Source organism: Branchiostoma floridae, chromosome 9 (genome assembly GCF_000003815.2).
Source record: "Branchiostoma floridae strain S238N-H82 chromosome 9, Bfl_VNyyK, whole genome shotgun sequence".
NCBI lineage: Eukaryota > Metazoa > Chordata > Leptocardii > Amphioxiformes > Branchiostomatidae > Branchiostoma > Branchiostoma floridae.
In genome coordinates, this window is record NC_049987.1 from 858,048 (window position 1) to 870,394 (window position 12,347).

The 12,347-nt window shown below is 43.5% G+C and overlaps 1 protein-coding gene across 1 annotated transcript in view; it reads right to left on the reverse strand.

Annotated features, from left to right (window-relative positions):
- Positions 1-7,755: 7,755 nt before the first annotated feature.
- Positions 7,756-12,347, reverse strand: part of LOC118422900 (glutamic acid-rich protein-like) — an 8,556-nt gene continuing 3,964 nt past the window's right edge. Inside the window, exons 2-6 of the mRNA XM_035830747.1 lie at positions 11,904-12,021; positions 11,475-11,533; positions 9,815-9,897; positions 8,908-9,017; positions 7,756-8,253 (exon numbers count right to left, since the gene is read on the reverse strand). Of these exons, the coding sequence (XP_035686640.1) occupies positions 7,756-8,253; positions 8,908-9,017; positions 9,815-9,897; positions 11,475-11,533; positions 11,904-12,021 (868 nt within the window). The remainder of the gene's footprint in view (positions 8,254-8,907; positions 9,018-9,814; positions 9,898-11,474; positions 11,534-11,903; positions 12,022-12,347) is intronic.

Sequence of the window (12,347 nt, forward strand, 5' to 3'; positions counted from 1 at the left end):
TCTTTGTTCAAAGAAAACATTTGCTGTCTTAAAACAACATTAAATTACCTATAATATTTAAGACAATAAAATCTATTTCAAGTCATGTCCAATTTAAACTGCAAATGGAAAATAAAATCATTTGCACCCCCGCCCATTCAAGTTCAGACGACAATAACACCACGGTCCGTCATTGAGTAGTGGTCAGGGCGCTGGAGGACCAAAATGCTACAGACTTCGGAGAAGTCGTGTCTGGGTTCGTAGTGAACGAGATTCTCAAGAGCTGTGAAGCACAGGGATCCCGGAATACCTAAGGAAAGCCGGCAGAGATTTAGCGCCTGATACGAACGAACTCGACAAACTGGAGAATGGGCGAGTGGAGAAATACGGAGCGTGCAACAGTGTGTAACATAATGAATCGACTTCGTTCTTATTTTAAGCCTTGGAACAGAAATACATTTCACGTACAAGTTTTATGTTGTTCAAATTCACTGTTCAAATGTATGTACTGAATAAAAGATGTATGTTTTAGAAAAGAATTTGTCGCTCCTACTCAACTGGAACTCTACACTACTCTAATCTACTCTTAAATGGGTCAGTGTGGGTAGGCTATATGGTAATAGGGTTAATGACCCACCTGTTCCTCGGTATATATGGTGTCATAACGCCTGGTTCTTTGCTATAACCACCTCATAAAACCACCTCGTCAGCTTCGCTCACTCGGTGGTTTTATTCGGTGGTTATAGCAAAGGACCAGGCGTTATGACACCATATACACCTCGGGGCGGGTCATTAACCCTTAATTATTGCACTTTTAAGTAATCATGTTATTACACTTTTAAGTATATTACTAAGCACTGTGGACGAAGAGTAGCAAACATGACTATGTTCAAAAAGCCTGATGTGCTTTTGTATTAGTTGGACGGGAAATTTAACAGTCTGGCAATGAATGAATGGGACAAATGCAAAAAAAAATCTCATCGAGTATATACTTTCAAACCTGTATAAGCGGCTACCTTTGCATAGCGATCTCCTGGCCATTGCAGTCAATTTGTGTTGGTTCCTTGGACGGATTGTTATTTATTTATTTTTTTCTTTCTCAAACGTACATAGGCAGGGAAATACACACATGGTATACCCTGAATTGCGTAGGTTTGTTACAAAGAAACTTATATGTGCAGGATGTCAACAAACAAAAATACATAATATATTAACAAACACTAAGCATAGATCCGAACTCACAGGCTGATGGTAATGCTAGGAAATAGAGTCATTATAAAGTCTGACTGCAGTGTGGAGGAACGACTGTTTCAGTCTGTCAGTTCTTGCCTTGGGGAGAGTGAAGGCGTTCTTGTTCCTCAGTTGCCTGCCAGTAACTGTGCGTCTCTGAGGAGGCACAATTTCGTGCAGTGGATGTTCGGGTCTTAACATGTCCTTAAAGAGCTTTACTGCAGCAGCTTCTCTCATTTCCTTTAAGGAAGGTAAGTTGGGAACTGATCGCCTACCCCCGAGAGAGATGATACGGAGGGCCCGTTTCTGTACACGTTCCATACTGTCCGATTGTTCTTTGCTGCAACCTACCAGCAGAACGTGACCGTATTCAAGAACGCTACGAATAAGTGACAGGTAAATCTTAACCAGGTCAGCCACGTACATCCCCTGTTTAGTCAGTAGTCTGAGATAGTGCAGCCTGCTCGAAGCTTTTGAAACGAGGGATTGTACATGATCGTGCTATGACAGCTTGCAGTCGAAGATGAACCCAAGGCCCTTTGCGACCCTTAAGAATGGTACGGGTTCACCGCCGAGAGAGAGTGGCGGTAAAAGTGGAATATTTCTGCTGAAGCAGATCAACAGAGACTGACTTTTTTGCCGTTTAGCAGCATGTCATTGCACTCCGCCCAGGAATCAAGCTGTAGCGCTTCCTCTCTCATACTGTTATCCACGCGATCCTTCTCCAGGGAGATAGACCTGGACAAACCCACGTCGTCCGCGTAGCCGACATCAAGAGTGTCGCTGTAGACTACGTCTCGAGTACTCATGAACAGGAGGAAAAGGTAGGGTGACAGTACACCTCCCTGAGGTACCCCCGAAGTGAGTATTCTCCACTCGCTGACTTTACCGTTAGCAACTACTCTCTGGGTACGGCCCTGCAGATAGTTCTGTATCCAGGCTACCATGCGTGGATTGGTCACCACGTCGTTCACTCGTTGGAGGAGAATTGAATGGTTCACTCTATCAAATGCTTTGCTCATGTCTGCGAACAAAGCAAGGACTGCTGCGTGGCGTCTTGAGTCTAAGGCTGACAGCCACGTGTGTACCATCCTTATGGCCGCTAAGACAGTGGAAGAACCTTTCAGGTAAGCGTACTGGTTTCTAATGGCAGGTGTGATAGAGGGCAATAGTCTTTTCAGAATACACCGTTCACGGTGGTCAAAAAGGCCCTCAAAAATTCTTACTCGCAAATCATGCATATGGATGAGGAAATCAATGTCAATCATCCATTTCACTACTGGCAACAATAGCTGATTGGTTTACGCCGTTGTAGGCGGGGATTACATTTGTTTTGGTCGCTCCAAGTGGAGCTATTTTTTGACGCGAACTTGCTCCTTTGATATGCGCGTCTTTTCTCCGCCCCCATTGTTCTCCACTTACCAAGTTAACAATACCTGAGCTTTTCTGTCGGTCATTCTCACGCTGGAGCTCGAATTGAAACCACGTACCACCGTTTTAATTCTTTCTGAGCTATATATTTGTCTATATATTACCCAACATGCTAAAACTAAACCTTAGGTGAGCAAAGATCGAAGGAGTTACCGTCACTCCCGGGTCACCGCTTGGGACGGAGCAGTGGGCGTCGTTTACAGACACAACCCGGAAAATTATCCGTGCCTTTTTTTACACACACACACACACACACACACATACAAAAAGTTGAGTGATAGAAATTCAGTAGTTTTTCGGCGAAGATGAGTATCTATATATCTAGAACATGAAAGCTCACCATACTAGTATACTTAGACCCAAACGTAACGAACCCCTTGATATATTGCGTCTTTGACCAAAGTCCCGGCGTGTCTGTTACTGTCCTGTATACACAACGACTCAATTTAAATATAAGACAATAATTGCAACCTACGTTTTTTTTTATAAACGTGTTCTCTCAAATAACAAACTCCTTATATTCTCGTCATTCTGTAAATGAACTAGGTCCATACCAGCGCTTGACGTGGCGAATGTATCGATATCGGTAATACGCTGGGCATTACATCACATGGTAACGGGGAATGCTATGCACACTGACCTCACGACAAAGTGCGTCTTCAAATCAAGATTCACGAACCGGCGTGTCTACACCTGTCCTACAAAATAACTAAAAAAATGAAGAAAAAACTTCGTTCTCCGCTATTTGTAGAAAGAATTTTATATTCCCGTGAATCTGCAGTTCGCAATTCACTAAGCTTTGTAACATTACACACCCAAGCGTTTGATGTGCTATCGGCTTGCATACACCAAGGAGGTTGAATACACTAGACGAAAAAACTCAACTTTTGGCGCCCTTGGTAGATAAATGAAAACGGTTCATTACTACAAAGAAAAAGATTTAGACTTAACTATCAAAGAAGCACAGTAGTAGATCTAACTTTTGTGAAGTAGGGGGTCAGATATGTAGTGTTGTTACCTGACAGCGGAACCGGATGAAACTGGTTTTCTCTTTTGTTTACAAAAGTCGAAAAGACGCCATTTTACTATTTGGGACCTGACGTTCAAAATTTCTAAAATAATCTTAACTATGGGAGAAAGTGCAGCTGCGAAAGTGCACTAAAGATCTTGTAGAATTAATGGTAGCTTCTTGCAGACACAACAAACTGTACAAATAATTTGCTATAGCCAATTCTCTCTCAAATTTCGCGCCCGGGACGACAACAATGGGGCCACGCCAGCTCATTTCCATATCACTGCCGTCCCAGGTAAGTTGTTGTTGTAAGAACGTACGGAGGCAAGAACAAACCGCTCTGATGTTCGCCGACAACCTAATTATAAGTCAAGAGCATAGCTATTCTTCCACGTGAAAATCTGAACCAAACGTACAATTCGTATTTTGAGCCATATCTCCCGGTAGTTAACACCTAAGCTGTCCAAAAAAACTCCATTGTGAAGAAAAAACTATCGCCGCCATCTTGGAGAAAAATCAATCGATTCTCTTCCATCGCTGTGGAACTATGGGACAAAACGTAGTGAAAATGCGACAAAATTAGCTAAAATGTCGTAGACACTTAAAACTGCATAAGGTGAAATATTCTTAGAGGTCCTTAAGTCTAAAGCATAGGTCAAAGCTTTGCCTGGTGCGTAAAATACAGCATTAAATTCAAAGTTCAAAGTTCAGTGACCCAAAACGACCTCCAAAACGCACATGGAACAGCGGGCGATTTGAAGCGTTTTGCACATGGTCATCCCAAATAATTGAGATATTTTTAAGGCGAACTAATGTAATTTTCGTGTGCATATATTTTTTTCCTGATGTGATAACCATATCGTGCGTTATGTTGGATGAAATTTGTGTCGTTTTTTTCACACCGCCACGGCTCGCGCGGGGCGGCTTGGGGGCGGGGCACTCTGGCCTGGCAACGCGGATAATACCCTAGCAACGTGACCACCGTGGTTCCATGAGCTTGGCCGCTACGGGTAAGAGGGACACCGGCCTCATCTCACTGGCGTTAGCTGCACCCTTAGATTTTGGCACAGGGACAACGTTTGCTGCCTTCCATATGCTAGGAACAACCCCCTCCTCATACGAAGCGTTAAACAGGTGGGTGATGACTGGCGCCAAGTCGTCAGCGTAATGCTTGAGAGTCCATGTTGGGAGATCATCAGGGCCGCTTGCCTTGTGAGGGTTTAAGCCCTTAAGAAGAGTCTTCACCTCACCAATCGAACACAAGTCAACGCATGGAGTCGGACACTGCAGGGGGAACAGGTGCAAAGACGTTCCAGGACACCACGCTGAGGAAAAGTACTGATTTAGAACCTCGGCCACCTCGTGGTCTGGCACGTCCTCAATGGTGGTACTATTAGATCTCTCTTGTGCTCTGCCAAGTTCACGGTTAACAGAGCCCCACCACTTACGTGGGTCTTCCTGTTTTAGGGTCTGTATGAAGTTTCTGTAGTGCCAGTTCATGGCATGCCTGATGCTGGTTTGAACGTTGTTTCTGAGAGATTTCCACCGAGCAGATTTGCCATGCCGCTTGTACTCCTCAGCCCTTTTCCTGATAGCGCGTTTGACGCCCTCGGTCATCCACTTCTTGTCACAGGCTCTTGTCGCCGACACTTTTACAGGAAGATGCTGATACACCAAGGTCATGGTCAAACTGTAGAAGGTCTTGACTTTCTCTTCGACCAGGGCTGCTTCATAAACAGGAGACCAGTCCGTCGTGGCGAGGGACAGACCGAGGTTCAACTTCGTTACTGTAGTTGCCACTCTTCGCATGACCTTGACTGGTTTACTTCTGGTCGGATGTTCTACACAAGGTGGCAAAAGAACAGAGGAGTGGTCGCTGGAACCGATGGGTGGAAGGGTACGGGGTGTACAGTAGTATTGAGCTAAGTTAGTTAGAATCAAGTCTAATGTGGCCGAGCCCCGCGTGGCCTGGGTCACCGTTTGCTTGAGGTGAGGATGCACTGTGATAAGCTTCTGAATTGGTAGATTGTTGAAGTCGCCACACAGCAACAGCCCAGCATGTGGTTATTTACGATACAAACAGTAACAGGAGGTAATGAGATGTTCAACCATCTTAGTAGCCCCCTCTTTGTTATTGTTGCATGGAGGATGATACACTATACCCACGAAAAGAATCGGAACAGTTCTCGGCAGCCACTTTGGACGAGCCTGTAGCCACATAACCTCCACTCCGTCTATCTCGAGGTCGTACAGTCTTTTGACAGGTATGTCTTCGGCGATGTAAAGAGCCACACCCCCACCTTTACCATATAACCTATCCTTTCTTAACAGCCTAAAACCATCGATGGCTAAAACGTCATCAGGGATTTCAGGTACAGTCCATGTCTCAGTGATACATGCCAGTTGTGCAGAGTGATAGGCCAGAGTAGCCTCTAACTCACATTTCTTACTAACAAGCACTGTGCGAAAGGGTGTCATTTCCGGACGTTTCTATGTTTGTATACATCCGGATCGGGACCGTTTCTTGATATATCCGGACAATATCCGGACGAATTCTGACATGACTCCAGCGCGTTTTTGGATAATTTCAGGAGTCCGGAACGGGACCATTTAATTCCTGCCTCATATCCGGATTTCCAGTAATGGAACGTTTTCGGACTTTTTGGAGACAAAACACGTTCTGAATATTTCGTATATATCCGGATAATTTCAGGAGTCCGGAACGGGACCAAATAATTACGTCTCATATCCGGATTTCCAGTAATGGAAAGTTTTCGGACTCTTTGGGGACAAAACACGTTCAGAATATTTCGTATATATTCGGATTTCAGGGGTCCGGAACGGGACCAAATAATTACGTCTCATATCCGGATTCCCAGTAATGGAACGTTTTCGGACTCTTAGGAGACAAAAACACGTTCCGAATATTTCGTACATATCCGGATAATTTCAGGAGTCACGAATGGGACAATATTATCAAGTCTCATATCCGGATTTCCAGTAATGGAACGTTTTCAGACTCTTTGGAGACAAAACACGTTCCGAATATTTTGAGTATTCTGACCGCGTCCGGAGTTAATGACGCTCTAGAAAGGTCGCATATGCCTAAGATTTCCGGAGTCAAGAATGGGACCGTATTATCATGTAACTTATCATATCCGGATTCCGAGAAATGGAACGTTCTAGGACTCTTGGGGACAAAACACGTTCCGAATATTCAGTGTATACCGAGCGCGTCGGGGGCTATTACGCACCGTAAAGGGTGCATATGCTGAACATTTCCGGAGTCCAGAATGAGACCGTATTAGATTCTACTATTTCTCATATTCGGATTCCGAGAAATGGAACGTTTTCGGACTCTTTAGAGACACAACGCGTTGCGAATATTTTATGATCTCTGACTGCGTTCGGGGCTTTAGCGCCCTGGAAACGTTGCATATAAAAAGAATCAAACGAACCATACTATCTTCACAAACCTCAGTAACGTTACGGTTTTGAACTCTAGAGAGACAGGAAACGTTTCTATTACTGGGAAAATAACCCAACTTTCTTGTCATTGACGCTTCTGATTTTGACGCCCTGACACGTTTGAGGACAACATGTTCGTTGGAACTTAGAATGCAAGATTCTATCATCCCTGAAAATCCTATCTACAAACTGCGACACACACGTGAATCCCGCACACAATAACCACACCAAAGACATTATGTAGAGCAAAAGAGCTTGATGCATATATTCCAAACATACTTACACTCAACTAAGTCTTTGCAACACATGTCCAACAATCATCTCTAAAAAAATGCCTTACTCTAACGTTACCTATACTTTACCTTAACTTAAAGCCTTACTTGAAACACCTTATCCTATACTTAACCTAACATATACACTTAACAGTTAACTTAAACACCTTATTCTACACTAAACCTAACTTAAACACCTTAATCTACACTAAACCTAACTTAAACACCTTATTCTACACTAAACTTTACTACCTAACTTAACCTAACACATTCTATAAAAAAAGACATCATGTTCTTTTCATCATCTAAACAATCATCTATACTTAACTAAACTCTTCCACCCCAAGTTTAGTCTAACTAGTGTCAATCCTCTTCTGTTCCAGAGCTCTCACTGTCCTCGCTTTCCTCCTCGCTTTCCTCCTCCTCCTCCTCCTGCTCCTGCTCCTCCTCTCCATCTTCGTTTTCCACGGACCGGTCCTGTTCTTGCTCGTGGTCTTCCCGCCCATCTTCACCCATGCTGTTGTCATCGTCATCGCCTTCCTCGGGTACCCAGATGTACATCTCGGCGGCGCGTCCTGATGGCCGCCGCCTGTCAGTAAAGTCTAAGTCCTTCCTCTTTCTCTCCTTGTTGGAGGAAGGGGTCGTGTTGTTCCTCCAGTTCAGGTCTAGGACTTTCTGGCATCTTAACGCCATGTCGGTCAGTCTGGGTGCCCGCCACTGAGGTGGCTTTACCCAGACGACCGTCTTGTCCTCCTCATCACTTTCCTCGTCGGACATGTACATTGGTCCCGAGTGGCTGAAGAACTCGTAGTCCTCCTCACTGAGCAGCTCCAGCGCGACACGCAGTCTGGACTTGAATAGCTGAGTAGCATAAAAAAGGAATGTTAAGCAAAGGGGGATACATTGCCCGTAGGACTAGGCTGTAATCATTTTACTAGGGTTCTGTCTTGGCACAACCCAGTTTCAACCTCAAGGTAAGCAGCATTCTACTTAGTTTCTGAGACAGTTTTGTGCAGGCCTTGAGTGTAGCCAGCCAAGGGTACATTCCTTGGCTGGTTGATGTACACCCCTTTGGCTGGCTACACTCCTTGGCCAGTTTGATACTATCTTGTGCCACTGTAAGATCTGCTTGGAGAATACCATACAAATTGGTAACGTTAGTAGGTATTCGAAAATTAGACAGGTTGATACTCAGGCTGGGTGTTACTAGGTTGATTTTAATTATTAGTGCACAGGACGACTTTACCTGCAAAACACTGTCTCCGAAACTTAGTAGCAAGCTGCTTGCCTTGAGGTAGAAACTGGGTTGTGCCCAACAAAATATTGCAGCAAGGCAAAACTTCTTTCAAAGTCTTTGTTTTTATATCTGACTTTTTTTATTTCAAATTTAGTCTGAGTACGATACTTGCAACAGAAAGAAGCTGCTCAAAAAATGTGGACATGAACAATTCCCCACCCGTTAATTTTAATTCTTATCTCTTCCTTTACTACATGCAAGAAGGTAAATGTACATACCCTGTCTCTCCTGCTCGTCAACTTCTTCTTTGCCTTCGTCGTCTCTGCCTTCCCCGCCTCCTCCTGCTTGCTCTGGGCCCTCAGGTTTTCATAGCATCGGTTGCATGCTTCTGATTTGTGGAAAGAAGGAAAATTATTTGTATAATGTGCCTGTTTTAAGGCAACAAATGTCAACTTCAATGTTGGACATGTCCACTAGCCCGGGGAAGCAAAAGTACCGATCGGGCTATTGCATGTCCTACCCCATTTGGGCAATTTAGGTTCTTCGTGACGACATGAGTGACATTTTGATATACTGTCATTGTTACTTTTCACAGTCCTTGCATCAAATCATGCATTGGTCAAAGCAAAAAAGAGTCTATGGAAAGAAATCAATTGCTGGAAGTGGGAGTAATATCTTTTCAACTTTGGGCAAACGAACCTTAGTTCAGGCAAGTTCGTTTTTATATTGGCAAGCCAACAGAAGAAACTTGTTTAACCCCGAACTTCTCGAACATAATCAAACTTTCTCCTTTTTAGCCTGCAAACATGGATGTAGATTATCAAGAAAACAAATTCCTTTGTGGGACTGCCAGCCTTGATAGTGCCATATGTGCTATTTTACACACAGCCTAATATTCTACTGCAATCTACATCGGTTTCTATTCTATACCTGGTAAACTGCCTCATGGCAGTACCATCTGCTTATCCTGACCACCTTGTTGGCAGATAAGGGTAAAAAAACATCAATCTCCACATGAGAGGAACTAACAGAAATGGTTCAAATATCTTTTATCTCAAGCTACCACCTTCCTTCTGAAGCAATAATGGGTAACCTGTCTGAAAATAAGTTTTAGCATGAATTAACAGCAATCATGGAAACTGAAAACATTTCGACTTACTCCTCAAGAGGCTAAGAGGGCCCCACTTCTCCTCCCAGTCTTCTTCCCCATCCTTCGGAGGCACTGCACCAGCTGGGCAGTCACGGCCTCATTGTGTGCCGAGGTAAACCTGTCAAGAAAGCAAATAGTTACATAGTTTGTTTAGGTAAAGGGACAGGTACACAGATATTGTGGTCCGGAAATATACCTTAACAATTTCAAGGTATGGTACAGGTATACAGCCATATACATATACATTACACACTTACATCTTCCAGGGTCATATGCAGGCTTCTGGCCAGGCAGGCGTACGGGTGTACATTGTACACCTAAAAAAAATAGCACAAATTGTCGACCTTACACTGGGGAGCACATCCTCTGACAAGCATGAAATTCTGGTTGACCAGGGATGCTACAGGTCACATGTGGCCTGTCTGACAGTAAATTTGCTTCATTCCCCCAAAATTACAACTCAAAATGTGGGAAATGGTGTTTCAGATACAGTCAAACCTGTATTAGCGGCCACCTTTGCATAACGGCCACCTGCCCATAGTGGCCACTTTTTGTCGGTCCCTTGGATTCGTAATGATTAAGAAATAGGCTTAGCGGCCACCTGTCCAACGCGGCCACGGCCACACGATTTCCGGTCCCGCAGGTACAAAAACACTGCCGATTACGGCCACGCGGACCGCTGATCTATGTTTCGGCACGCGTTCGGCCATATACAGCTGCCGTATCGTCACCCTACGCCGGATTTAAAACCTCTTTGATTTATTTTCAAAACAAAACTTCGTAAACTGGAGCTACCCATACCCGCCGACAAGCGAGGTCATATAAGGTCAATAGACGACACCAATATTACAGAGGTAAATTGCGTTAAAGTTACGTTCTAATACACTATCGCTTAGGTTAATTTTTATCACAAAAACTTTCTAAATGAATTGTTACAAAGACAAAATGATATGAACTTCAGACTATGGTGGATTTTATTCTTACATTTATAAAGAGATAAGTCTAAAATGACGAGACTTTTCTTGTGAGTACCACATTAGCATAATGGGCGAACCTGACGTGTGAACGCGGGAGGGAACACACGGACGGCGAAGTATCAAAGGATACAAGACGAAAGATCAAAGAAATATGACGATACCGGTCTCTTCAGACAATATCAACTGTAGAACATTTAAAACTTTTTATAGCTTTTGTTTTCTTAATACATATAGTGTAAAATCATTGCAGTACATGTACAGTACTGTATTATGTGAATAAAGATCAGTGGGTACTAAAACCATGTGTAACTTATTGCTTGTGGTCAATTAATTAGCATATTCTCTATAGTGGCCACCTCTCTATAGTGGCCAATTTTGACCAGTCCCTTGAGTGGCCGCTATAGACAGGTTTGACTGTAGTTATAAAGTTCAAAACTTTCTAAGTGAGGATGTCCCCAGGCCCTCCACAATACTCGCGCCTGCAGTGCTCGCCGAGCCGCAAGAAATTTGGACATCCTATAATAAAATTCTAGCTAAAAGCCTGGTCATATGCGTAAAATGTATTTCACTGAGCTCGGGCCATTTTGCCAAAGGCAACAGCTCAATATAAAGTGTGGAGGGACAAGAAGTCCATTTCCTTCACGCTTTCTATACCAAGTGGCATAAAAGATCTCAGTGCCAACAATACATGGGTAAAAATCCAGAGTCAAACACTAACCTCTCAGAAGCCTTGTACTCCAGCTCTCCCAAGTTTCTATGTATGTTCCTCACTTGGGCCTATATGAAACAAGAAAATATGGATAAGCAACTGTGTAGAACAATTCAAGGTGAAAATACTATATGCAGCAGCTTTAAAGCTCAACTTGACTATTGTCAATAATTGTGATTCCTTGTAACTGTGGTCCAGTTATATACTGGTTAATGCATGATGTACATTTTTTATGTATACAAATTAGACATGCAACATTTAAAGAAGAAAATGCACTGATCTTGAAAATCACATTGTGTGAGTCTGTATTTGAAAGCAAACTCTACTACTTTTGGACAGATATTTTGGTTAACTGAAGTGTTTCAACTGCTATCTTTAACTCTATAGCTAGCTTACATGTCTATCTCCTAACATTTCTATAAGGAATAATAGACATACTGAAAGTCCTGCCGGTAGTTTGCCGGTGTGTGCCCTGGCGGTGGCTGTTTGCTTTCGGTTTGCCTCCATCATGGTGTCAGCAAGCTTGTAAAATTTATCTGCCATGCTGTTGACAACCCTGTGAAGTAAAATTCAAAAATACTGAGTATGAAAGAAGCTTGCAAAAATTGAATTGTCTCTATTTACTAGTAAATGTATGTGCACACATCAGACTGTGTCTGTATTCTTCTGTTGCTGGCAATCAGGTCTGCTGTATTTTCTAGGCAGAACCACGGGAGTCAACAAAAATACAGACACTTCGTCTGTGAAAATTCAAGCGTCTCAGACGGCGAAACGCCGTTTGCGACAACCGTCCAAGGCGTCTTAAATTATTGGGACGCTTTGGACGGTTACGGCGGCGGACGGCATGGGACGGGCTTTTGAACGCCCGCCGAACGTCCAAGA